The sequence below is a fragment of the Mesoplodon bidens genome (genome assembly GCF_964165515.1).
Source record: "Mesoplodon bidens genome assembly, chromosome: 5".
Classification (NCBI taxonomy): domain Eukaryota; kingdom Metazoa; phylum Chordata; class Mammalia; order Artiodactyla; family Ziphiidae; genus Mesoplodon; species Mesoplodon bidens.
The window spans coordinates 139,019,613-139,044,054 of NC_138161.1; the positions used below are offsets into that span (position 1 = coordinate 139,019,613).

The 24,442-nt window shown below is 45.5% G+C and overlaps 1 protein-coding gene across 1 annotated transcript in view; it reads right to left on the reverse strand.

The window, feature by feature from the left end:
* Nucleotides 1-24,442, reverse strand: part of CLSTN2 (calsyntenin 2) — a 628,388-nt gene that overhangs the window by 8,732 nt on the left and 595,214 nt on the right. The window contains exons 10-12 of the mRNA XM_081235450.1: nt 13,835-14,001; nt 6,608-6,756; nt 2,409-2,626 (exon numbers count right to left, since the gene is read on the reverse strand). Coding sequence (XP_081091576.1) covers nt 2,409-2,626; nt 6,608-6,756; nt 13,835-14,001 — 534 coding nt within the window. The remainder of the gene's footprint in view (nt 1-2,408; nt 2,627-6,607; nt 6,757-13,834; nt 14,002-24,442) is intronic.

Here is a 24,442-nt window from a genome sequence, read left to right on the forward strand (position 1 = left end):
GGGGCACGAACCCGTGTCCCCTGCATCGTCAGGCAGACTCTCAACCACTGCGCCACCAGGGAAGCCCCTTTGAATATTTTTGATCTTGCGGGCTTTTATTGAAAAATTTGTGAACTAGAGATCATTTAAATAAGTATATTTACTCATTAAGCAGACTGGTGTATTTTGTGCATGATAAAACATTTATGAAAACAAATGTTGGAAGGATTCACAAAAGATGAGAGAGCTATTTTAAATAATTATTTTATTTTGTTTAGTTTTTAAGGGATACCAGAAACATTTTTTGCTCTCAACGGATATATGTGGTTATAAATAATTTCGTACACTTACTTTTTAAATGCTTGCCAATCTCAATGGCTTCGTGTAGCGTTGGCAAAATCTAAAAGCACATTAATATACACTTAACGAAGTCTGTCATTAATAATGATACACGTATATCTCTCTTTCAAATGGCCTGTGGTTTCTGGGTTTTCTTGGGAGCTGTACTCTTGTCAGGTCAGGTTGGGTCATCCTGGCTCCTATGACCCAACTGCTGACTGATTGCTCACCCTAGGTAGGGGGCGTGTTCACCCCACCATTTTCTCTCGTTCTCTTGCGCTTGCATATGGACAAAATCTTCCATCAGTTTCCCTGATTCCCACTGTGCCGAAGGGACTGTACTGGGCTCAGGGACTTACTGGCAAATCAATAAGTTGGGCTCTGGAGGAGATCCTTGTCAGGTTTAATAAACAGATAATCACTACCGGGGGCTCGCCAGTGTGTGTGAGAGAGAGCGCTAGTGGCTGGAAGTGTACAGAGTGGTTGGGCGTGTACAGTACCAGCCTGGGGTCAGGGTGGTGGGGTCTTCTGGAAGAGGGGTTGCAGGTAGAGATTTTTGTCAGCAATAATGGGGAACGGGACAGAGAGGGACCTTCCAGGATGAGGGTAGAGAGTGAGTAGATATGTAAGCTAACACAGAGGGAGAGAGGGGTGTGATGTCATTGGTACTGAAACAGCACAAAGAGTGAGTCAATGAGGGCAGAAGATGGTGGTGGAGAGGGTCACGGGTGGCACATGCCATTAGCCTGCTCGTTTACGGCACCCATAATAATGATTATTCTTACAATGATAAAAGTGAAATTTGAAAAGTACTAACAATAGTTCTCGGGCACTTGGCTACGCAGCCTGCATGCACCTCTCATAAACAGAAGGTGAGATGTGGACCCAGATAATTGCTTGTCCCTGCGTTGCCTATAGGCTGATGTCAGGCCTCAGGAATCCAGATACTCTCAGCTACGGCCTGCAGCCACTGCAGTCGGAGGCCCTTCCTTTTCCTGTCTGATATTAGCCACAGATGAGGGCAAGAGGGAAGATCACATGACCTAATGCACCTTGAAGTGTAACCGGGAAACGGTGCTGCCCAGACAGGTGGTATAACACCATCTATTTTTGTGAGCTAAGAAGGGCTGTCTTGCCAGGCATCCCATTTGCTGGGGACCAGCATGGTTTAAGGCAGGGGGTAGTTAGGATTATTACAGAAGCAGCCCTTCGGGAACTCAGACCCACTGGCACTAGCCCATCGTTAGCAGCTGCTTTGGGAGGGGGAGAGGGAGAGTTGAAAACATTCTTTTGGAGGAGGCAGCAAAGGATGGTTCTCAAACTCGTATTCCTCCCATAGATCTGGGCCCCAGGTTTTCCTGCCTTCCTTCCATATCCTTCCATCCCTCTCCCCCCACCAGCCGAATATACTGTAGCTTTCAGTGCAACTCAGTGTTTCTTCCCGGCAGACAATTCAAATTACTTTTACTGAACAGCCCTCCTGACAATGAAACTGTTGGAAAGAACACCTGGAAAGTTCCCTGAGCATTGAGAGTGATATCGCTGAAGGAGACTTTTATGGGGTATACATTAAGATGCAGCTCTATTTTTTTCTCCATGCTTCTTTAACTTTCTTCTCATTACCAAAATAATACACGTGTACTACAGAACATTTTGCAGTTGTAGAGAAGTGAAGGGGTGCAGAAACAAATTGGCTCTTTTGCTGCTTCTCAGAGAATATCACTGTTAGCATTAGGTGTGTTTCCTTCTGGGCATTTTTCTACATATTTTTTTTCTTGACAGAGTTGCGATCACTCTACACGTAGCTACTCTGTAATTTGCATCTTGCTTTTTTTTTTTAAACTTACTGTTTGGCCTAAGTGCCTTCCCTCCAACATCATACCTCTTCTATGGGGGTGCCACAATTTTCTAAGCCATTCATCCCTCTCTGTTATTTATCTGCATTGTTTCCAGGCTTTTTTGTTCCGTTATCATAAATTACCCTGCTATGGTGAACAATACCTCAGTTGTCCCGAAGTGTGATTGACGAGAATTATACTTCATGTGAGAATTTAAGGTTCCACCCCCCCCAACCCAGTGTGCGCCTGTACCTGTGGTCTTCAAGTCACCGGGGGCCTTGGTTTTGGTGAAGGTGCTCACAATCTTGATGTCGGGGAAGAGGGTAACCCCTTTGGTGCTTTCAAACTGGGCAGTGGGTCTCCAGAAGCGGTCCGTGCCATGGAGGGTGATCTGGGGCTCGACAGCCTGCAGCACCATCACGTAGGCGTCCACGTCAGGGAGGCTGATACACACATCTTCTCCAAAGCACCTGGGAAAACAGCAGTCATGGCAACTGAAGAGCAAACCCTGGAATCATCCGGCCATGGACAAAGATACATACAGCCACCTCTAGTCCTCGACGAGACATCCTGACTGCCCGAGAGCCTCTGAGGATGTCAACAGACATCCAGATTCCAAGCCACATTTTAGTTAAAACTACTAGCAATCTAGGGACTTGAAAGGATTAGCTCCTGGGTGAAATAGGAATTTTCTATACCACCAACAAGTAACCATTAGACCTTTACTTATCCTTTAACAAAGTAATCAATGGCAACATTAATTAGACAGCAACTGCTTGTTACGTGCATAAGGATTTGGTAAATAAATTGTCTCGCTGGTTAGTTACAGCCATCTCACTGAGTGAGACCCCAGGGCTAAGCTCTCCTGCCTGCCGGAACAGCGTATATGTTCTCTCTCTACAAGGATATCACACAAGTGCGGTGCCTCTTCCAGATGTACCAGCAGACTGCTATTGTAAGCATACTCCTTTTTCCTGATCCACTGCCACAAAAATATCTGGGAGCCAGAGTGGTGTGACAACAAGAGCAAAGCCTCGGAAGTGAGACAGGCAAGGGTCCATGCCCGGCTCTGCCACTCCTGGACTGGGAGGCTCTGGGCAAGGGGCACGACTCCTGTGAACCTCAGTCTCTTCATCTATACAGTGGGGATGAATAATTAATTACCTTATAGTAGCAAGGCTTAAATGCAGGTGACATGTAGATAGGACGCTGCCCAAGAGCCTGCATCATGGTTGGAGCTCAGTACATGTTGACAGATCTGACACTGTCATCCGACCTCATCAGGCATGTGTGTCACTGGCACTCTCTGCTGATCATCTAGACCAAAGACCTAAGCTAAAATGGAGAACCCCAGGGTCTAGAGAGATGCTCTGGGAATGATGGGTGGACTCCAGCTGGTGGCAGCCATCAACTTGCATCCCTTGGCAAAGCTCCTGGGGGAAGGGTAGGCTGAGACACTCCAACTTCTTCTCCAGGGTGGGCAAGGTGTGGAAGTAAGGGGTCGGCTCGGGCTCCCAGACTTTTTGCCTTTGTGGCACCAACCCTACCATTTGCAGAGGACACCCCTCCCCTTGCCAGTTTATGGAAGGCTGGTCCTAGGGCTGGAGACTAGCCAGTCTGGTCCCTCTTCTTCACTGCAGTGTGGCGCTGACCTGGAGGTGCCGGCTCCCTACCCCCAGCCTCCAGGGGTGGCCTTTAGTGTGGAGGTGGGAGCACTTTCTCCATCACTAGAACTGTTGAATGTAATTGCCGCCTGTGGACTTTATCCTGGCATCTGTCCCAGGCCCTGGCAACATGGCGGTCAGCAGACCCATCTTTCCAACCCTTGTTCCTGTCTTTCTGAAGGTGCCAGGTGACTCCCTTTCTGATTCTCAGGAGTTTTTCTGGGGTCCCCTTCCTAGCTGCCCTCCCAAGCAGCTGTTTGGCTGAGAAATGATTTGATAGGCCAGTAAGGGTGTTATTTAGAGGTCACAGTGATGGTCTCATCTCCTTAATTTAACTCTGATCCCTGGGGACAAGAACCATGACTTTTCTTTCTCTTGCATACTCATGGTATTTAGGAGCTCTATCAAGGCTAGGTTGGTTAATTTAATTCAATTAATAAACATTTGTTGAGCATGATACTATACACAGAAAAATCCTAAAGATGCTACCAAAATCTGTTAGAACTAATAAATGAGTTCAGTAAGTTGCAGGATACAAATTAATATATAGAAATCTGTCGTGATTCTGTACACTGACAACAACCTATCAGAAAAAGAAATTAAAAAACAATCCCATTTACAATTGCAACAAAAAGAATAAAATACCTAGGGATAAATCTAACCAAGGAGGTAGAAGACCTCTACTCAGAAAACTACAAGACATTGAAGAAAGAAATTAAAGACATTACAAACAAATGGAAAGATATACCATGCTCATGGATTGGAAGAAATAATATTAGTAATGTGACCATACGACCCAAGGCAATCTACAGATTCAATTCAATCTCTATCAAAATGCCAATGGTATTTTTCACCAAACTAGAACAAATAATTCTAAAATTTGTTTAAAACCATAAAAGATCTCAAATAGCCAAAACAATCTTGAGAAAGAAGAACAAAGCTGAAGGTATCACACTCCTGACTTCAGACTATGCTACGAACCTAGAGTAATCCAAACAGTATGGTATTGGCACAAAAACAGACACATAAGTCAATGGAACAGAATAGAGAGCTCAGAACTGAACCCATGCATATATGGTCAATTAATCAATGATAAAGGAGGCAAGAATATAAAATGAGGAAAAGACAGCTTCTTCAATAACTTGTGTTGGGAAAACTGGACATCTACGTGCAAAAGAATAAAACTGGACTACTTTCTCACACCATACACAAAAGTAAACTCAAAATGAGTAAGACCTGAAACCATAAAACTAGAAGAAAGCATAGGCAGTATGCTCTTTGACATTGGTCTTAGCAATATTTTTTTGGATGTGTCTGCTCAGGCAACAGAGACAAAAACAAAAATAAACCTATGGGACTACATCCAACTAAAAAGCTTTTGCACAGTGAAGGAAACTATCAACAATATAAAAAGCCAGCCTGATGAATAGGAGAAGATATTTGCAAATAATCTTATATAGTAAGGGGTTAATATCCAAAATATACAAAGAATTTATACAACTCAACAGCAAAAAACAGATAACCCAATTAAAAGGTGGGCAGAGGACCTGAATAGACATTTTTGCAAAGAAGACATACTGATGGCCAACAGACACATGAAAAGATGTTCAACATCACTAATCATCAGGGAAATGTGAATCAAAACCACAATGAGGTACCACCTCATCCCTGTCAGAATGGCTAATATCAAAAATAAAATAAATAAAAAGTGTTGGCGAGCATGTAGAGAAAAGGCACTAAACACTCTAAAAAGGCACTAAACACCTCTAAACACTATTGGTGGGAATGTAAATTCGTGCCGCCACTATGGAAAACAGTATGGAGGTTCCCCTCAAAAACTAAAAATAAAGCTGCCATATAATCTAGCAATTTCACTTCTGGGTATTTACCTGAAGAAAATAAAAATGGTAATTCGATAAGACATATGCACACTAATGTTCATTGCAGCATTATTTACATTAACCAAGATATGGAAGCAACCTAACTGTCCAAGGATAGATGGATGGATAAAGAAGATGTGGTTTTATATATTTATGGTGTGTGTGTATATATATATATTTGTATATATATGTAGTATATATATATTTATGATATATATTTGTAATATAGTATATATTTAACACATATTAATGCTATAATAATAATAAATGATATGTATATATATATATATATACACACACATGGAATATTACTAAGTCATGAGAAAAAAATATCTTGCAATTGGCAACAACACGAATAGATCTAGAGGGTGTTACGCTAAGTGAAATAAGTCAGAGAGAGACTGTATGGTTTCACTTCCATGTGGAATCTGAAAAACAAAACAAAAACAAACTCATAGATTCAGAGAACAGGTGGTTGCCAGAAGGGAGGGGGTTGGGGGTGGGGTGAAATAGGTGAAGGCGATTAAGAGGTACGCACCTCCAGTTATAAAATAAAAAATCCACAGGGCTGTAACATACAGCATAAGGAATATGGTCAATAACATTGTAATAACTCTATAGGGACATATGGTTACCAGACTTATCATAGTGATCATTTCATAGTGTATGTAAATATCAGATCACTAAGCAGTACACCTGAAACTAACAAAACATTGTATGTCAACTATATTTCACTTAAAAAAAAAAACAACAAAAAGAGAACACAGATCCATTGGGGTGTCCTCATAGGGAGAGCAGAGAAGCTGCCAATAGTTGAAGAGAGGTGAATCCTGTTTTGCGAGAAAACATTCCCAGGGACCATCGCTGATGCCTTGACTGAGCCCCAGGCTGCCCAGCATCCACTCACTGGACCTTGGAAGAGACTTTCAGGCGCCGCACACCCGCGGTTGGGAACTGCCTGGAGTTGATGTAGGAGACCTTCTGGAGGGCACGGTTGATGTTCCCAATGTCGTCACCTTCCATCACCAGGACAGACTGCGAGGGGTTGAAATGATACTGGAAGACAGAAAGCAGTATCACAGGAGAGAATGATCAACCATGTACCCAGTCTCATGGAGACCCTCCATCTCCATGCAAAGGCCACTAAGGCCCGCACAGGCGTCTCCAGAGCATCTGCAAGTGCAGGAGCTGTGTGCACAGGTAACTGTTTTAACCCCTCAAGCAATCCCTGCTGCCCTCTGGTGGGCTTCGGGACCCTCCTCTGTAAGATTCCCTGTGGATTATAAACTCCTGGTAATACCACCGGGAGCCACAGGATGAATTCTGAAATCCCAGACACAGTGCTCTTGGGGCCCAGCCTTTGGTGGGCTCTGGGCTACTATGGGGCCCTTCCCAGAAACTTTCAGCTCTTGGACTGCCACACCTCAGCTCATAGCCCGGAAACCTGGGGCTTTTGTTCCTTTTGCTGTCTTGACTTTGGCCTTGAACTGCTCCCCCATTCACCCTGCACTCCACCTCCTGACCCATGTCCCATCTTTTTAGTTTCCAACCTTAAAGTTCATTTTTAAGTTAATGACCTCCCTTCTCTCTTAGATCTGATTCTTGGTCTTGCCTTCTAGGTGCTAAACTCTGGTTTCCCATGAGTTTTAATCACTTGCTGTTTACACGCCTGCCAGCTGCCCTAGCTTTGTTATCTATCTATCCTATCCTGGGTCCCTGGTATCCCACGCTGGGTGAAGGCCAAGGGGCTACGATGCTCCCCAGTGAGTCACTTGGGCCCTCAAACCAGATAAAGTAGATCCAGACTTGTCTCTTCCATGGTGTTCCCAGCAGTTACTCTTCTTTGAATGGAGCATGGAGCATATATATTCAAGTATATATATGTGCTAAGTGAAAGTGTCCATCTTATTCCTATCTCCTATCCAACCAATTTCCTCAACCTTATCCCACAGGTAATCACTGTTCCATTAATTTCTTAGTGACGAATTGCATTATTGTTCAAAATTAGTTGTTTCCCCTCCCAGTGAGATGCTTATAGAAGCCTGTCAACAGGCTTGATCATGTGATTTATGGTACTCTTCCATACAGGATATACATTTTTGTCCTGTTGTGCTCAATAGTGGTCATGTGACTTGCTTGGCCAACAAAAAGTGGGCAGAAGTATTGTTTGGTTCACACCTGGGTGGTAGATTTAACAGCCAGTTAATTCATGGTGCCATGTCCCTCTCCCTCTGCCATGAAATCTGCAAAGTTCCCTAATGGTCTATCAGCCTGGGTCTCACAGTGAGGGGGCCAGAGCTGCAGCCAGTCTTGAATGGGCATGAAGTGCACACAATAAAAAACAATTGCTGTATAATTCACTGAAATTTTAGTCACTTGTTACTGCAGCATAACCTAGCGTATCCTGACAGTTATACTTAAGCATTTTATGAATATATAATCAATGAATATAGATTCCCATTTTTCTCCTTTCTTACACCAAAGGTAGCTTGTTACACACTATACTGTACTTTGCTTTTTTCACTTAGCTTTTGTCTTGGAGATCTTTTATTTTTTTTTAAGTTGTATAATATTATTTAATATTAAATAATTCATTTAACCAGTCTCCTAATATGAACATTGGGTTATCTCCAGTCTTATACTAATAATGGCACAATGAATAATCTTATATATATAACATTTCCTAAGTGTGTAAATGTATCTGTAGAATAAATCCCTACAAGGGAAATTGCTAGGTCAAAGAGTATATGCAGTTTAAATTTTGACACATGTTGCAAATTTTCCATTGCTAGGGATTATACCAATATGCTCTCCCTCTCATAGCGTATGAGAATGTTCTTTCAAAACCTCAACAACAGAGCATGCTGTCAAACTTGGGACTTTTGCCAATCTGATAGGTGATAAATACTATCTTAGTGTAGTTTTATTTTGCATTACTCTTTCCATGAAGTAGATTGAGTATGTTTTCAAGCTTTTAAGGGGAAATCTGTCTATGTTAGCTTTTCCCTGATATGACTCAGATGTCTTTACAAGAGTTCCTGTTCTGTGTCCGGACCCTATCAGGAGGTAGTTATCTCATGAGCACTGTGGTGCCATTGTCCCGCATAATGAGTCCCTTGCATTGTGACCCCCAGCCAACTGATAGCTCAGTCTTTGTCTCTTTCAACTATCTTATGATTGTTTCATTGTTACCTCCTCCTTGAAGCCTCCCCAGCTTCCCTCACTTAGGTCCCCACTGAGCTCCTATAGTGCTATGAAATGGTAGTATAATTATTATAGTGCAGTGACTACGAGCTCACTGAAGACAGGGGCTCCGACTGTTATCCCCGAATCTCAGAACCTTGTCCTAGTGCCCCAGAAGCCCCTGTTAGATGAAAGAGTGAATGGTCCCCCGCTGCCGTCACTGTTCTTCTTTCCCTATGATCCGGTTTCCTCCTGTCCTCAAAGCCCTGAGCAGGGTCTCTCTGAGCTGCGACGCCTGGTCACAAGCACTGTTCCCTATGCTGGATTCAGGAGCCCCTGGGCATATGCACAGGTGACGTTACAGTCGGCCTCTTGTGGGTCTCTCTCTTGCTGGGGCTGACTCACTAGCTTAGCGTGCTCAGCCGTGGAGATGCCACATGCTGGTGAATCATCAATAGTTCTGAGTGTTTTACAGATCATCCATTTCTCATTTGAGCAGATTGAAAGTCATTCTTCTAAATATACCACTTAAGTTTCCATGTATTTTGCGCTCTCCCCGTCCCTGCCAACCCCTGCTGTAACAGTCTTTTGGTGCTTTTGCTGTCTGTCTGTCTGTTTGCCCCCCACCAGCAGACTGTGAGCACCTCGAGGGCAAGGTCCACTGACTTTATTCAGCATCCAGAGGGTCCAGTACACGACCAGCATGAGACAAGATGATGCCCCCTGCAGAAAAGGCCAATCTCCGAGCCGTGCATGAGGGCTGAACAGAAAAATCAAGCAGTTCATCCAGAAGGATGGACTGGGCAGCAACCCGTGGCATCAGCAGAGGGCACGCCCACTGAAGCCTCCTAAGGAGAGGACGGGTGAGGGAATGTGTTGGATCTCTAGTGAATACCCAAGTCTGGCTGCCAGAGCATCCCAAAGACTGCCACAGGGCTTGAGGTGGGCACTGGCTAGCCATCAACACGGTTCTTGCAGGATCAATTAAACCCTCCACTAGAACAGGTTTTGCTTGTATGTTTGTGTTGTCTTTCGTGGCATGACTGCGGGTCGGTCTCTGGTTTTGCGAGACTCGGTGGTATTGGCATTTCCACAGGGGCAGGAGATGGCTTCCTGGGGACCTAGCAAAAGGTGATAGCACTCACTCTCCCTGGAAAGCTGGGCTGTAGCCACAGTGACTCCTTTCTTTGAACCAAGAAGCGGTTAGACAGATGGTCTGAGCAGAATGGTCAGCTGTCCTGGAGGGTCAGGCTGGGACATCGGTGAAGTCCCTGCCGAAAGCCCTGGCCTGTTCTTTGAGGACAGGCGGGCTGTGGCCCTCCAGGCACCTCGCCCTCCCTGCCAGCTCCTCTGGGCGGGGACAGATGAAGATTCCCTGCAATAGAGGCTCTTCTGTTGCAACTGTCACGCAGGATTACTTTTCAAAAGAAGCTGGGGCATCAGCAATGCCAAGTGCAAGGTCAGCCCAGCAGGAGAAGGAAACTGTGATTTGCTGAGAGCCTAGTTATCAGGTTTTCTAGGGGAGATCTGTATCTATATCTATATGTATATCTATATATATCTATATCTATATATCTCATCTGTGTGTGTATCTTTGCTATATTTGATGTATAAATATAGGTAAGGATATATAAAATATATATATGTTATTCAATTCTTACATCACTACAAAATAATACTAAGTCCATTTTACACACAAGGAAATTGGGGCTTAAAGGATTAAAGCACCTTGCCCAAGGTCACCCAGGTCATGAATATCCGTACTGTGCTTTGAACCTAAGAGGGCTTTGTCCCAAAGTTCTTGCTCTTTCCCACTCTTCCACACTAGAGATGACAATTTGGCAGGGATGACGCTATGAAAATCAGAAGTGTGTATTCTTCAGGAATGTGGCGATTCCACAGTGTCTCATATGGATACATAACAACAACCACCTCGATCATGTGATGACTCCAGACATGCTGGAGAAATAGCTGGAAATATGCATGATCCAGGGGAAAACAAGTGAGAAGAGGAACCCATGTGGGACCCTGTGAGTAGACGGGATGTTTCCTTAATCACGGCAGGCCCTTACTTTCTGGACTAGCCAGAGGGGAGGGAGGAGGCCAGGAGCCAGTAGAGAAAATACTAGTCATTATTCAAAAAAGAAATGAGGGATGAAGGAGGAAAGGCAGGTAGGAAGCATTTTTTTTTTTTTTTTTTTTTTTTTTTTGCGGTACGCGGGCCTCTCGCTGCTGTGGCCTCTCCCGTTGCGGAGCACAGGCTCCAGACGCGCAGGCTCAGCAGCCATGGCTCACGGGCCCAGCCGCTCTGCGGCATGTGGGATCTTCCCAGACCGGGGCACGAACCCGTGTCCCCTGCATCGGCAGGCGGACTCTCAACCACTGCGCCACCAGGGAAGCCCCAGGAAGCAGTTTTAATCATTTTCAAGAATGCCTTCTAATCTGAGTCGTGAGGCGGAAAGAGCCTAGACTTATTTTGGCCAAGTCCCTGAGCCCCAGCCTCCTTATTTCTGAAATGGGGTCATAATATTTAACTTGTTGTGAGAAGTAGGGATAATGAGCTTAAAGCAGCCCCCAAGTGGGTGCACCGTAACGTCGCGTGTGTTATCATTAACTTCTCATACAGTGAACTAGTTCTTGCCCGCCGCGCCTTAAGGATGGGAAAGGATCGTTTGCAGTGACTGGTTCTGAGCAGGTGGTATTCGAAAAAGTCAGATGAGCCTCCTCCACTCCCCACAGCTCCGGGTGCCACTTCATTTAGCACTTCCTCTTTCACAGGCTAGGACCGCTATGTAGGAATTGCTATGGTTCTTAATTTATAGTTCTAAGAAAGTGTGGCTTTTAAGTCCAGCATCTTTGGTTTATGTGTTCTGTGGTGCTTGGAATCCTGCAACTGTGGCCCCATGGGATGGTCCAGAGCAGAGAAGATCCACGCAGAGGCAGGGAGCAAATCCAGAATCAGAGAGGGGACAGATGCTGGATCTGTTGGAGGACAGATTTCACTGGCTTGACAAAACACTGAGGGAACAATACAAACAGTAGACCAAGGATCAAACCCCAGGCTCTGCCTGTGAGGATATCTGTATGAAATGTGCCATGAGGGGCTTGCCTGGGCCAGCTGCCATGAACTTGACAGGTGGAATGCTGGCCTTTGCAGTACAGGCGGTCTTGTGAGTTTCCTTCAGACAGGTGATTAGCCATTAGAGCACCTGTGTGTATGTGTTTCATGCATGTTAAACAATGTTCTGGAAAGTCATCCATGCTTTACCCTGCTTGTGTGCTCCTCCCATCTTCCCCCTCTGACCAGGGCTCCAGGGTGAGCATCCTGAGCCCCACGCCTGTCCAGATCATGCTCCCTTGCATGGAGCCCTTCAATGGTTGCTTGTTGCCAACAGAAAAAAAAAGTAAACACCAGATATTAACAAGGCCCCATGACCTGGCCTCTGCCTACCTCTCTGGTCCCGCTTTCTAGCTTTCCTCCTGCAATTTGGGCACTTGTAACACTGGCTTCCTGCCTAGAGTGACCGCCCTGCCCTCTCCCTTGCCACCCACTGCCTGCCTTTCTCCTGCTTGGTTCTTACCCGTCCTAAACAATACGCTCAGACTTCACCTCCTCCAAGGAGCCTTCCCTCACTGCTGTTGCTCCTGGTTCTGAAGCTCTGGAGCAGAACTGCCTGGGGTCACATTCTGGCTGTGCTCCTGACTCACTCTGGGATCCTTGGCAACTTTCCTTTCTCCTCCAGGCCTCCATTCCTCATGTGCAAAATGGGAAGATTCATGGTACATTTATCATAGGTTGTTCTGGGGCTTAAGTGAATTAAACCCATAAAGGTTTTAGAACAGTGCCTGGTACCCAGGAGACCCTCAGTAAATATCAGTGCTCATAATCATTGGAGCACCAGATGACAGGTGTCTGCTTGGGCCATCGAGTGCCCCAAAGACAGTAATCTTGGAACATTCATTTTCGTGTCCCTCTCCGCAGCCCAGAACCAAATTATACGGGTGTCCGCGGAATGTTTGCTGAAGTGACCGCAACGTGAAGTCGAGGCATGATTTGCCCAGATCACTGGTCCCTCCAAGGCCAGCCCAAGTCAGAGCCCCACAAGCAGTCGGCCACTGACAGCGTGAATGAGAGGGCCCTCTGTTGGAGGGGTGACCCCCGTCCAGGAGAGGCAGGCCTGGGGTGGGGAGGCCGGGCAGCTCCATGGGCAGTGCTGAGTGGGGACGGATGGGAGGTGGTGGGAAACCTCTGTTCTGGTCACTCCCTCCTTGGGAAACCTTCACAGCCGCTGGGGCCTCATGGGGCTGTCCTGTGTCCCTGGAGACAGAGGGTGGGCCGCCCTCACTCCCAGAGAGGAGGCCAAGGGGCTGCCTGCTGTCACTGGGGTCCGCTATGATGGAGCGGGGGCTGTGATGATGTTTACCCTGCTCTTTGCTCAGGACCCCGAGGCCTGATGCGGGCAGGCGCTCCTCGGTCCAGGTGAGGCCAGATCTATCCCTGCCCATCGTGGGCGGGGAGGTGCTTGATGAGGACCGTCAGCCACATCCTGTGCCCCTCAGGAGGAGCTTTTCTCAAAATGCAGCTTGGATTCCCTTGGATCGTTTGAAGAGTTTTATTTTGTGTGGATGACAAAATCGTGAATCTGTTCATATTCCCTTTGGCAGCCAGACATTGCCTGGAGCCCAGTCTGGGCCTCAGCTTAACAACATAAGACCCAGTGACCTCTGCATCTGCTTTCTAATTCCACCCACCCCGGGGTGACCTTCCTTTGTAATTAGTAGTCTCCATGGTCCAAACTTTTAATCCGACTTTTCTGTATTTCTGAAAGTTATGCCTGCATGCTCCCTCAGTTCCTTTGGGCAAATAAACAACAATGCAACCCACCAACCCAGGAAACTCACAAAGCACAAAGCACTGTCTCACCGGGAGCAATGCTGGCTCCTTCCTTACCTTTATTCCTTGGCCCAGTCTTTCCAGGGAATTGATATCCAGCCCTTCCTTGCAGGCCTGCAGGCAGGAAATCACCTTCTGACTGTCCATTTTGCCAGGGCGGATGGTGAGACTGGCCAGGCTGCCATGGAAGAATTGAGCAAAGCGCGGCTTGGTGACTTCTCCTCCTAAAAGATAAAGAAGCATCGTTATTTGCCCTGCGGACATTGGGTAGGAAACGTCGCTTCAAGGCGCCATCTGGCTGGGGAACCAAGAACACAGTGGCTGCATCCCCTAAACCCGAGCTTTTCCTTCCAAGTGGTGAGCGCAGAGTTGTGAAGCCCGAGTCTCAAGAGGATGTCATTGGCCGCCAAGACCTTGGCCCTCCGCCAGGTGCACCTATTTAGGAATCTGGAATTCCTGAATTTAAAACATTTACTTTCAGAGGCACGGGCTGTCTTAAAAGACAGAAGGGCCTACAGAGTAAAAGTAGGAGAGAGAGAATCTACCAGTGACGAAAGACGCGCCGTGTGCCAGGCTGTCTGCTGGGGGCTTCACCTGAGCGAGCCTGCAGAGAAGGGATCATTGTTTCCAACTGACAGATGAAGAACCCTGGGACTCAGAAAGGTTGAGGGACTTGCCCCAGGACACACAGCTAAATGCTGGAGCTGGTACTCTAGTGGTGTATGTGACTGCAGAGCTGGCATTTGCTCTCCTGTATTCATTCCACAGAGAGGCTGGCATGCGATTGAGGGGTCCTAGAAGCCCCATGTCCCTGGGTTCTGGCTTTCTCACAGTGAGTTGATTTCACATCAGCTCTGATCCAGGTTCTCTGGCATATAAGGGCTTCCTTGATTCTGTTCTACCTCTGACCTTCTTCTCGTCACCCAAGAGTTTTTTTTTTACTGTTTCCTCTACTGGTTGTGCTGAGTCCTGTCTGAGCCCAGGTCGGCTCTTCTGCATGTGAAATTGATCAACGCGGCTTGTGTTGCAAAGGCAGCCTGGAAGCCACCTCTTGACATTTTTCTCCCTCATTTCCTTAAAATAAAAGCCCCCCTAAGGTCCACTGGAAGCCTCACCTCCTCCACGAGGCCCTCCCCACTGACTTCACTGAGCACAGACCCCTTCCATCCCTGGGCAGCTTATGTCAATGATCTTAGTCTTGATCTTGCACTTCTGTTTGTTCGGAGAGGTAGCTGAATGTACAGGAGAGATGGATCTGGGTGGAAATCCAGCTCTGCTAATTCCCTGAGGAGGTTCTATTGCCTCTCTGAGCCTCCACGTGCTTGTAGGGGACATGGCTGGGTTTTGTTTCCTGGTTCTCCTGCGCTGTCTCAGCAGTGGTCCCCATCAGTGTGCTCCATGAGAAACCTCCCTGTGTACAGCTTTCCCCAGCATCTGGAGGGCAGGTTCCTGGAAGGTTCTTTCAGAGTAACACCACAGCGATTTCTCTGCCTTTCAGTGAGCCACGCTGTGTCAGCAAAGTCTGGACCTCTGCCTGGGTGGCAGAGGGTTCTCCACAGGGTGCTCTTTCTCAGCCCTGGGGAGGGTGGGTGTCCTGATATCTGCATTCCTATAGCCTTCAGAGGTCTCTCTGCTTAGCAGCTAATCCTTCATTATTCTAACACGCTGTTATAGTTAATAATTTTTTATATTTCCTTGTTGAAATTACTGTGTGGTTTCTCTCTCCTGACTGGGTCCAGACTGATACACCTTCTAGGGTTGCACACATACATTTGCTCACACCCGTTCCTCTCACACTGAGATACCACCTCCAGACTGCTCAGATCAGGCAGATCCCACTGGTTCTTCAAGGCCCCTTAAGCCCCCTGCTTACCTTGCCCTCTCCCTGCTCTGAGTCTGGAACACAATAGTTCATTTTAATGCACCCTCACAGCTCAGCATTGTTAGTTAATGTATGTGTGCTTTATGTCTTCAATAGCCTATAAGGGGTGGTTCTTGACTTCCACTACACATTTTAATCACCTGGGGATATTTAAAAAGATAAACTGACCCTGGTGAGGGGTCCCACCCCTAGAGATTGTGACCTAACTGGTGTGGGGAGTTTTTTTTTTTTAAATTGAAGTATAGTTGATTTACAACGTTGTGTTAGTTTCAGTTATATGGCACAGGTTCTTTCCCCCATAAGTTATTACAAAATATTGACTATAGTATAGTTCCCTGTGCTGTATAGTAGGTCCTTGTCGGTTATCTATTTTCTGTATAGTAGTGTGCATATGTTAATCCCAACCTTCTATTTATCCCTCAGCCCTGTTCTTTCCCCTTTGGTAACCATAAGTTTGTTTTCTATGTCTGTGAATCTCTTTCTGTTTTGTAAATAAGTTCATTTGTATCTATTTTTTTTAGATTCCACACATAAGTGATTTTATAATATGATATTTCTTTCTCTGTCTGACTTACTTCACTTAGTGTGATCATCTCTAGGTCCACTCACGTTCCTGCAAAATGTCATTATTTCATTTTGATGGCTGAGTAATATTCCACTCTGTATATATACCACATCTTCTCTGTCCATTCCTCCGTCTGTCTCTTTCAGGTGAATCAAACATGAAGTCAAGGTTAAGAACCAGTGGGCTATACACTTCTTGAGGCCAGGCTTCTGCATACTCCTTGAGTCAGCTCTCTCCTTTATACCACCCACAGGCTTACTCTTGCCCTTCTCCATACGCTGCTAGAATTTATTGTTTAAGTCTGTCTCCTGGATGGCAGGGAGTACTCATGCAGGGTTCATTGTAATGAAGACAATACTGAACAGGTATTAGGGGCTGAGGGCTGCCCCAGGCACTTTGCACAAGTTGGCTCATTTATCCCTCTCAGTAACATGGGCCCCTGTCCCTGTGTCATCAAACATCTTGCACCCTGCCTTGCACACAGCAGACACTTCATAATTGTTTGCTGAATTGAAGAAGATGGTCCAGCAGAAGTGTAGACCTGTGGTGCCTCTCCAGCATCCATCTCACTCCTGTCCTCTTGCAATGGCAGCCCTGAGGTTTGGGGGGTTGACTTGAGTTCCAGGGATGGACTCTGTTTAGTCAAAGGTAATCAGGTTATTCCGTCTCCATTGCTCCAGGGACAAAATGAGGCATATACTTGGGACCCCTCGTACCAAGATGAAGCCAGTCAGCATCTGGCATCCAAAAAGCCATAGGAGTTGGTCTAGGGATAATCATAAGACCAAATTTAAGCCAGTGAGATGAGCGGAGAGATTGACTGGCAGCCTCTGGGAAAAGAGCTTCCATCTTCTCTCTAGAAAGCTTCTGGAACCTACTCTTGCTCTCTTTCCCTGGAGATCATTATGTGAAGACAGAAGGCTGAGAGCGGCCGCAGCCATCCTGCAAGCAGACCAGGGACAACCAAGGCAATTCCTGGAGGGGGCGGAGCCAGGACAGCAGAGCAGGCTGAGCGAACCCTGAGCAGACCTCCTCACTGCTTTACCACGGGGTGTCCTCAGCTGTGGCAGCCAATCATCCATCTTTACAGCTTAAGCTGCTTTAACTCAGACCATTGTTACTTGACACCCAGAGCATCTTCACATTGGAAATGAAAGAAGCCTCTGTTGAAGTGATCAGTCCACAGATTTGGCTTTCAGGGATGACCTGAGGTGGCCATGGCTTTGGATATGGGGGAGCCAATGTGGAGTCTTTGGATTTAGGGCCTCGAAGCCCTCATGGACACGGCGCTCCTCACAGCCATTAGCATGTCCCTGCCCTAGTAAAGGAACACTTCTGTTGATCTGCAGGAAGAAGGGTGTGAGCCTGGGTTTGAATGGTAGAGCTGCCACTCTCCAAGGCATCCAGGTGGTCATCCCTTCCCCGCCTTGTCCCCCACTTGGAGCAGCAGATCCAACAACAACTTTCAATTACTGGCATGAACTATGTGCCCAATGCTGTTGAATCTTCATCAAACTCTTGGGACGTAGGTACTTATTCTTTTTTATTTATTTATTTATCTTTTACATCTTTACTGAAGTATAATTGCTTTATAATGTTGTGTTAGTTTCTGCTGTATAACAAAGTGAATCAGCTATATGTATACATATATCCCCATATCCTCTCCCTCTTGCACCTCCCTCCCACCCTCCCTATCCCACCCCTCTAGTTGGACACAAAGCACTGAGCTGATCTCCCTGTGCTATGCAGCTGCTTCCCACTAGCTATCTATTTTACATTTGGTAGTGTATATATGTCCATGTCACTCTCTCACTTTGTCCCAGCTTACCCTTCCCCCTCCCTGTATCCTCAAGCCAATTCTCTACTAGGTCTGTGTCTTTATTCCTGTCCTGCCCCTAGGTTCTTCATGACCATTTTTTTGTTTGTTTTTTAGATTCCATATATATGCGTTAGCATACGGTATTTGTTTTTCTCTTTCTGACTTACTTCACTCTGTATAACAGACTCTAGGTCCATCCACCTCACTACAAATAACTCAATTTTGTTTCTTTTATGGCTGAGTAATATTCCATTGTATATATGTGCCACATCTTCTTTATCCATTTATGTGTTGATGGACACTTAGGTTGCTTCCGTGTCCTGGCTATTGTAAATACAGCTGCAATGAACATATTGGTACATGACTCTTTTTGAATTATGGTTTGCTCAGGGTATATGCCCAGTAGTGGGATTGCTGGGTCGTATGGTAGTTCTATTTTTAGTTTTTTAAGGAACCTCCATACTGTTCTCTATAGTGGCTGTATCAATTTACATTCCCACCAACAGTGCAAGAGGGTTCCCTTTTCTCCCCACCCTCTCCAGCATTTATTGTTTGTAGACTTTTTGATGATGGCTGTTCTGACCGGTGTGAGGTGATACCCCATTGTAGTTTTGATTTGCATTTCTCTAATGATTAGTGATGTTGAGCATCCTTTCATGTGTTTGTTGGCAGTCTGTATATCTTCTTTGGAGAACTGTCTATTTAGGTCTTCTGCCCATTTTTGGATTGGGTTGTTTGGTTTTTTTGATATTGAGCTGCATGAGCTGCTTGTATATTTTGGAGATTAATCCTTGTCAGTTGCTTCATTTGCAAATATTTTCTCCCATTCTGAGGGTTGTCTTTTCGTCTTGTTTATGGTTTCCTTTGCTGTGCAAAAGCTTTGAAGTTTCATTAGATCCCATTTGTTTATTTTTGTTTTTATTTCCATTTCTCTAGGAGGTGGGTCAAAAAGTATCTTGCTGTGATTTATGTCCCAGAGTGTTCTGCCTGTGTTTTCCTCTAAGAGTTTTATAGTGTCTGACTTTACATTTAGGTCTTTAATCCATTTTGAGTTTATTTTTGTGTATGGTGTTAGGAAGTGTTCTGATTTCATTCTTTTACATGTAGCTGTCCAGTTTTCCGAGCACTACTTATGAAGAGGCTGTCTTTTCTCCATTGTATATCCTTGCTTCCTTTGTCAAAGATAAGGTGACCATATGTGTGTGGGTTTATCTCTGGGCTTTCTATCCTGTTCCATTGATTTACATTTCTGTTTTTGTGCCAGTACCATACTGTCCTGATTACTGTAGCTTTGTAGTATAGTCTGAAGTTAGGGAGCTGGATTCCTCCGGTAGGTACTTATTCTATATTTACAGAGGAAACTTGGGGTTACAGGAGAAAGTAGCCAAGGGCACATTAGCAGGAATTGGTGAAATGTGGGCTCTAGAGAGTGAGTATATCCATCTGTGATCAGGACTAGCTGGGCATCTTAGTGGTACTGGGCAGCCCAGGCTAGAATGCGACTTGGAGAGAGCCACTGTGGTCTGCCATCCAGGCCCCCTCAACTTCTCACTCAGCAGCTCCATCCTTAAAGACCACACTCTGTGACTCTCCTGGATGCCAAGACATCTTCCTACACAGTATTTTCGTTCAGCAAAACATCCATATTTCCTATTTTTGACTCAAGAATACCAGATCTGTGATGCACTCTATTTATTAGTGATGCAGCTCCAGGAAAGCAATTCTGTTAGCATTTTGCAATAGGAGACCAGCAAAAATTGGAAATATATTTGCACTCAGAGGTGGTTGTGATGTAGGATTTAAAAAAAATAATGGATACATTGAAAAATCACTTTCTATTTAATATCTAGGGTGTCTGCACACACCACATGGCTCCTCTGCTAACATTTAGACATACACATGCTCGTGAATTATTTTAAGAAAATAACCTGATTTCTAATACAAAGAACCTTCTCTAAATATTTGCAAACACAATTTTGGATTCCTGAGGTTAGATCTGCACACATTTTTAAAGTGTTTTCTTTGCCTAGCCTTCTGTTTGATTCAGTTGATTATAAGATGGGACCGTGTTCCCTAGGAGCTCACATTTAGTTGGGAGAATAGATACTGGAAAAGTAAAATAAAAATATGAGTAAATTTCCAGTACAGCAGATGTTCTAAGGCAGTGCATGATTAATTTCCAAACATGTGATTTAGACAATGTGTCCAACAGATCAGAGGGGAAAAAAAATAACATCCATGATTTAGTATGAGGTCCCTAAAACATGGCAAATTCTTTTATATACTATTTTATTTAATGCTTAAGTGGCAGGATAGTACTTTTGAGATCATAGCCTCTCTTCTTTATTTTTTTCTGAAGCCACAATTTTTAATAAAAGAATTCCAAAATCAAACCTGGCCTTCTGGGCCATTATGAAGAAATATTCATCAAGTGAATAAGAATATGCCTCTCTTCTTCTGATTTCTCCCATCTTACCCTCCACTTAAATGCACCTCTGCCTTGTGATCATTGCCGCAGGGAGGGTTGTGACGGGGGAAGAGAAGATGGGGCTTGAAGCTGAATCTCTTCCTCATTTTCATTTGCAGAATCCTAAACCTTTAGGAGGGTGGGGAAGATGTGGGTATCTTCAACATCTGGGGAAAAATAGAGGAAGAAAATCTGCCTTCCCCTAGTCTAGGAAATGATACCCCAGACTGGCGGGTGGCAGGGAAGGGGTGGGGGGATAAGATGAAAGAGATGCAGAGTGACGGCACCTGAGGCCCACCACCTGGGCTGAGCCCTGGAAGGGGTGTGTGATATTGGGAGGGAAAGCCAGCCTGGCACATCTGGACAGATGGACCATGGATGGTTTCACAGAGGGCATGAGAAGCAGCCGAGGTATTTCTGTGCCCCTAAGTAAGGCAAGGGAATACAGAGAGCACTGATGGCCCTAAAGGACCATTAATGACTGAGGACCAAAGAGATGGGCACTATTGCAGTGGATACCTGCATGGAAAGATGATGACTGGAGGCCCCTTGACGCCCTAGCGCCTTATACAATACGGCCCCCTGAAAGCAGCGGGCACCCTAAGGAAATGGGAGAATTCCAAATTTGCCAAGGTTAAATCTCCTCCACTCAGATAGAAGAGGGGCTTGAGATGAAACTAAGACGGATATGGAAAAACTACTTTTCTTTTTGTGAATCCAGATTCTTACCTGCTAAACATACAACTCCTTTTACGGATGATGTTTTCAAAGCTAGGTAAATGGCCTAATGCCCTACGGGCAGAAGTTAGTGAAATTCTGATTCAAACTCAGGTCTTGCTTGCTCCCAAGCCTTTGACCTCCACTCCATACAATACCTATGGCCGGGAGAGTGCAAGCAACATTTCTCGGAGGATGTCATAATTGGGGTGCTTCAGAAAGATGGGGACAGGTTGGGACTGACACAGGGCTGGGGGAGAATGTCCAATGACACTGGGTTCTGTAGACACTGAATGATTTCAGCAGCAACTCCCAGTGATTTGTGTCAAGTTTGCTGGGAAACACAGTTGTCCTGAAAAATAATAGTATTTGGCAAGCGTGACTTAACGTCACCTGTGTTGTTCTGGGTCGGAGTTTGCACTGGGACTGAATTCCCCCTCAGCTTTCCTTCCACTGAGAAGTGAGCCCATCCACTGTTCATGTGGCTTTAGAATCAGTCATGTTCACCTTCCTCTGAGTGAAAGATCTGTGTCGTGCGAAGATACTTCCCTGTCGTGTGAAGTCTCTTCCCCTTGCAAAGTGTATGCGGATGCTGCTGGTCTTTTTTTTTTTTTTTTCTTTCCCTGCTGTTATTCCCACAGCTATTTAGTCTGAGAAACCCGTGGAAAGTAGTAGGGGCCATGTTCCCTCTTGCTTGAGTTGGAGGCTGCTCTGTGCGTGGTTTGTTGATGGGGACACTCCTCAATGAACACAATTTCATGGATGGTTGGATATCAATTTTGAGCAATGCAAATGGTGAGACCATCTGAAATCTTGCTTTCTCTCATTTCCTCATTTCAGTGATGGAGACACACACGGAACGCAAAGACTAAGTGAAGTGTGTAATAGACCCCCATAAGCTTGCAGCTTTTAAAACTGTCCGTGCAACCCCGGGGGTTGAACTGTAGTTGCAGGGACTTGTGGACAGGGACGCTCTGCCATCAGGGCTGGCCATGACACATTCTCAGCAGGCTTTCTCTATCCTTTGGATTTTATGTCTCCCTCCCGCCAGCCTTTCCAGCAGACATTTACATGGCATGTTCTAAGTGTGAAACATATGACTTATGGGATGACCACAAAAGTCATTACTCTGGGGTTGGGGACCTAAGTTGATGGACTTAGAAGGGCCCTCATATATCACCAAGGATGGCCCCTCCACTGTCCCGGACCACAGAGGCAAGACACAGTCCTCAAAGACTCAGAGCAAGTACGCAGCAGTAGTGAGGGTCTGGAATTCTCTTCTGATTCCAGACTCAACCCTCCCATTAAACCATAATGCCCGATGGGCCAGTGGTTATCTTTGGCCTCACCTTGATTTTGTCTGATCTGTGGGAAAAATGCCCAGGGAGTTTGGGTAAATGGTTTGACCCCAGATTCCAGAATCCTCTGGTCTTCCTTACTTGGCTGTGAAACACCATCTGACTTTACATGTCCCTAGAAGCAGAGGTGGTGTAGCAGCATAATTAAGGGTGAGGGCTCTGGGTGGCACAGATCTGGGTGCAAATCCAGGCTCTAGGTGACCTTTCCCAAGGTCCTTATGTTCTCTAAGTCTTAGTTTCCTCATCTGCAAAATGGGGATGATAATCACACCCACACCATAGAGAGATAAGCCAGAGCTGAGCACAGTGCAGGAGCTCAAAATTGGCCACTAGTTCTGGTGACAGCAAGAACCAAGGAACTCTGAAATGAGATGATGTCACGTGAGTTTTCTGTCTCTTTCCTCAGTAGCCTTCTCTTGTTTTTTTCTCCCCACTCTGGTGTGCCTCTCAGAGAAGTTAAAATGACACTGTTTTTACTCTAAGACCCTTGCCAAATTTTCTAATTAATATAACTTTCAGAATAAAATTCAACGTTAAAATTGTAACTCAGTTATACTGTGTTTCCACACATGAATGCCTGAATTTTACAGCTGATTTCATCTGTGTTGTCTTTAAACCAATATACCCTCCTGTCAAATGAACTCCAGGTCCTAGAATCACCTTTTCTTGATTTTTTAATACAGACAATGCAAAGAGACACCTTCTTAGTCATCCCTGTGTGTCAGACCATGAACCATATGCCTTTGTCAAAACAAACTCAAAAATGGGGTAGGGCTTCCCTGGTGACGCAGTGGTTGAGAGTCTGCCTGCTGATGCAGGGGACACGGGTTCATGCCCCGGTCCGGGAAGATCCCACATGCCGTGGAGTGGCTGGGCCCGTGAGCCCTGGCTGCTGAGCCTGCGCGTCCGGAGCCTGTGCTCCGCAACAGGAGAGGCCACAACACCGAGAGGCCCGCATACCACACACAAAAAAAGGGTATAATTCAATAAACACTAATTATTGACCTTCTCCAGGACATGAAGTAGGAGGAAAGAGAAGGGGAGGAGAATCTGTGAGAGCAGATAGTCCTTACTTTCTGCAAACTCATGCCCTAGTAGCGGGTGGAGATCTGCTCTAATAACTCCAATGAGATGTTTCCCAAACAGTGCTCCAAGAACACTGTTCCACAAAGAGTGAGTTCCATAGTGGAATACGATTGAGAAACATAGGTTAAGTAATGTCAAACTGATTGGTTTCTTGGTGGGCTTTTGAGAGCTTTGAATAAGCAAGTGTGCATTGTGACTCTTGAATGTGGTGCTGTGGGGATGGTTTACGCAGTTTCCCAAACTGGACCTTGGCTTCCTTGAGGAAACTGTGGGACCGAGCTTCATGAACCCCTCGGGAAATGCCACTTGAATGTAAGGCGGGCTCTGCCAGTACATGCCTCTTTCTCCCAGCAGCAGAGACCCCCAGGGATGCAGAATAATTTCAACACAGACTTTATTAAGAGAATTTGTATTAAATTAGGCCAAGCTTATTAAGTGACGGCATGTATTCCAAGTCTCTGCACTACTTTTAGTGTCTGGCAAAAAAAAAAAAAAAAAAAAATGACCTGAAAATGTACAGCAGATCTCAGGTCCACATGTGGCTCTAATTCCTCTTTGTCTGAGGAACAGATACTATTGATGACTGCAACCCTCAGGGTTATTTCTGCCTTTTTATTCCTTTTTTGGCCATTCCTATTCTGTGCCTTGACTCCTCCCCAAAGCCACAATGGGGGTTTTCTGTCTGTCCCTTAACAGGTTCTAATTTTTAGGACCATCCCCTTCCTTATCTCCCGCTGCTTTATTTGTTAAGTCGGGGGTAGGACTCAGCCA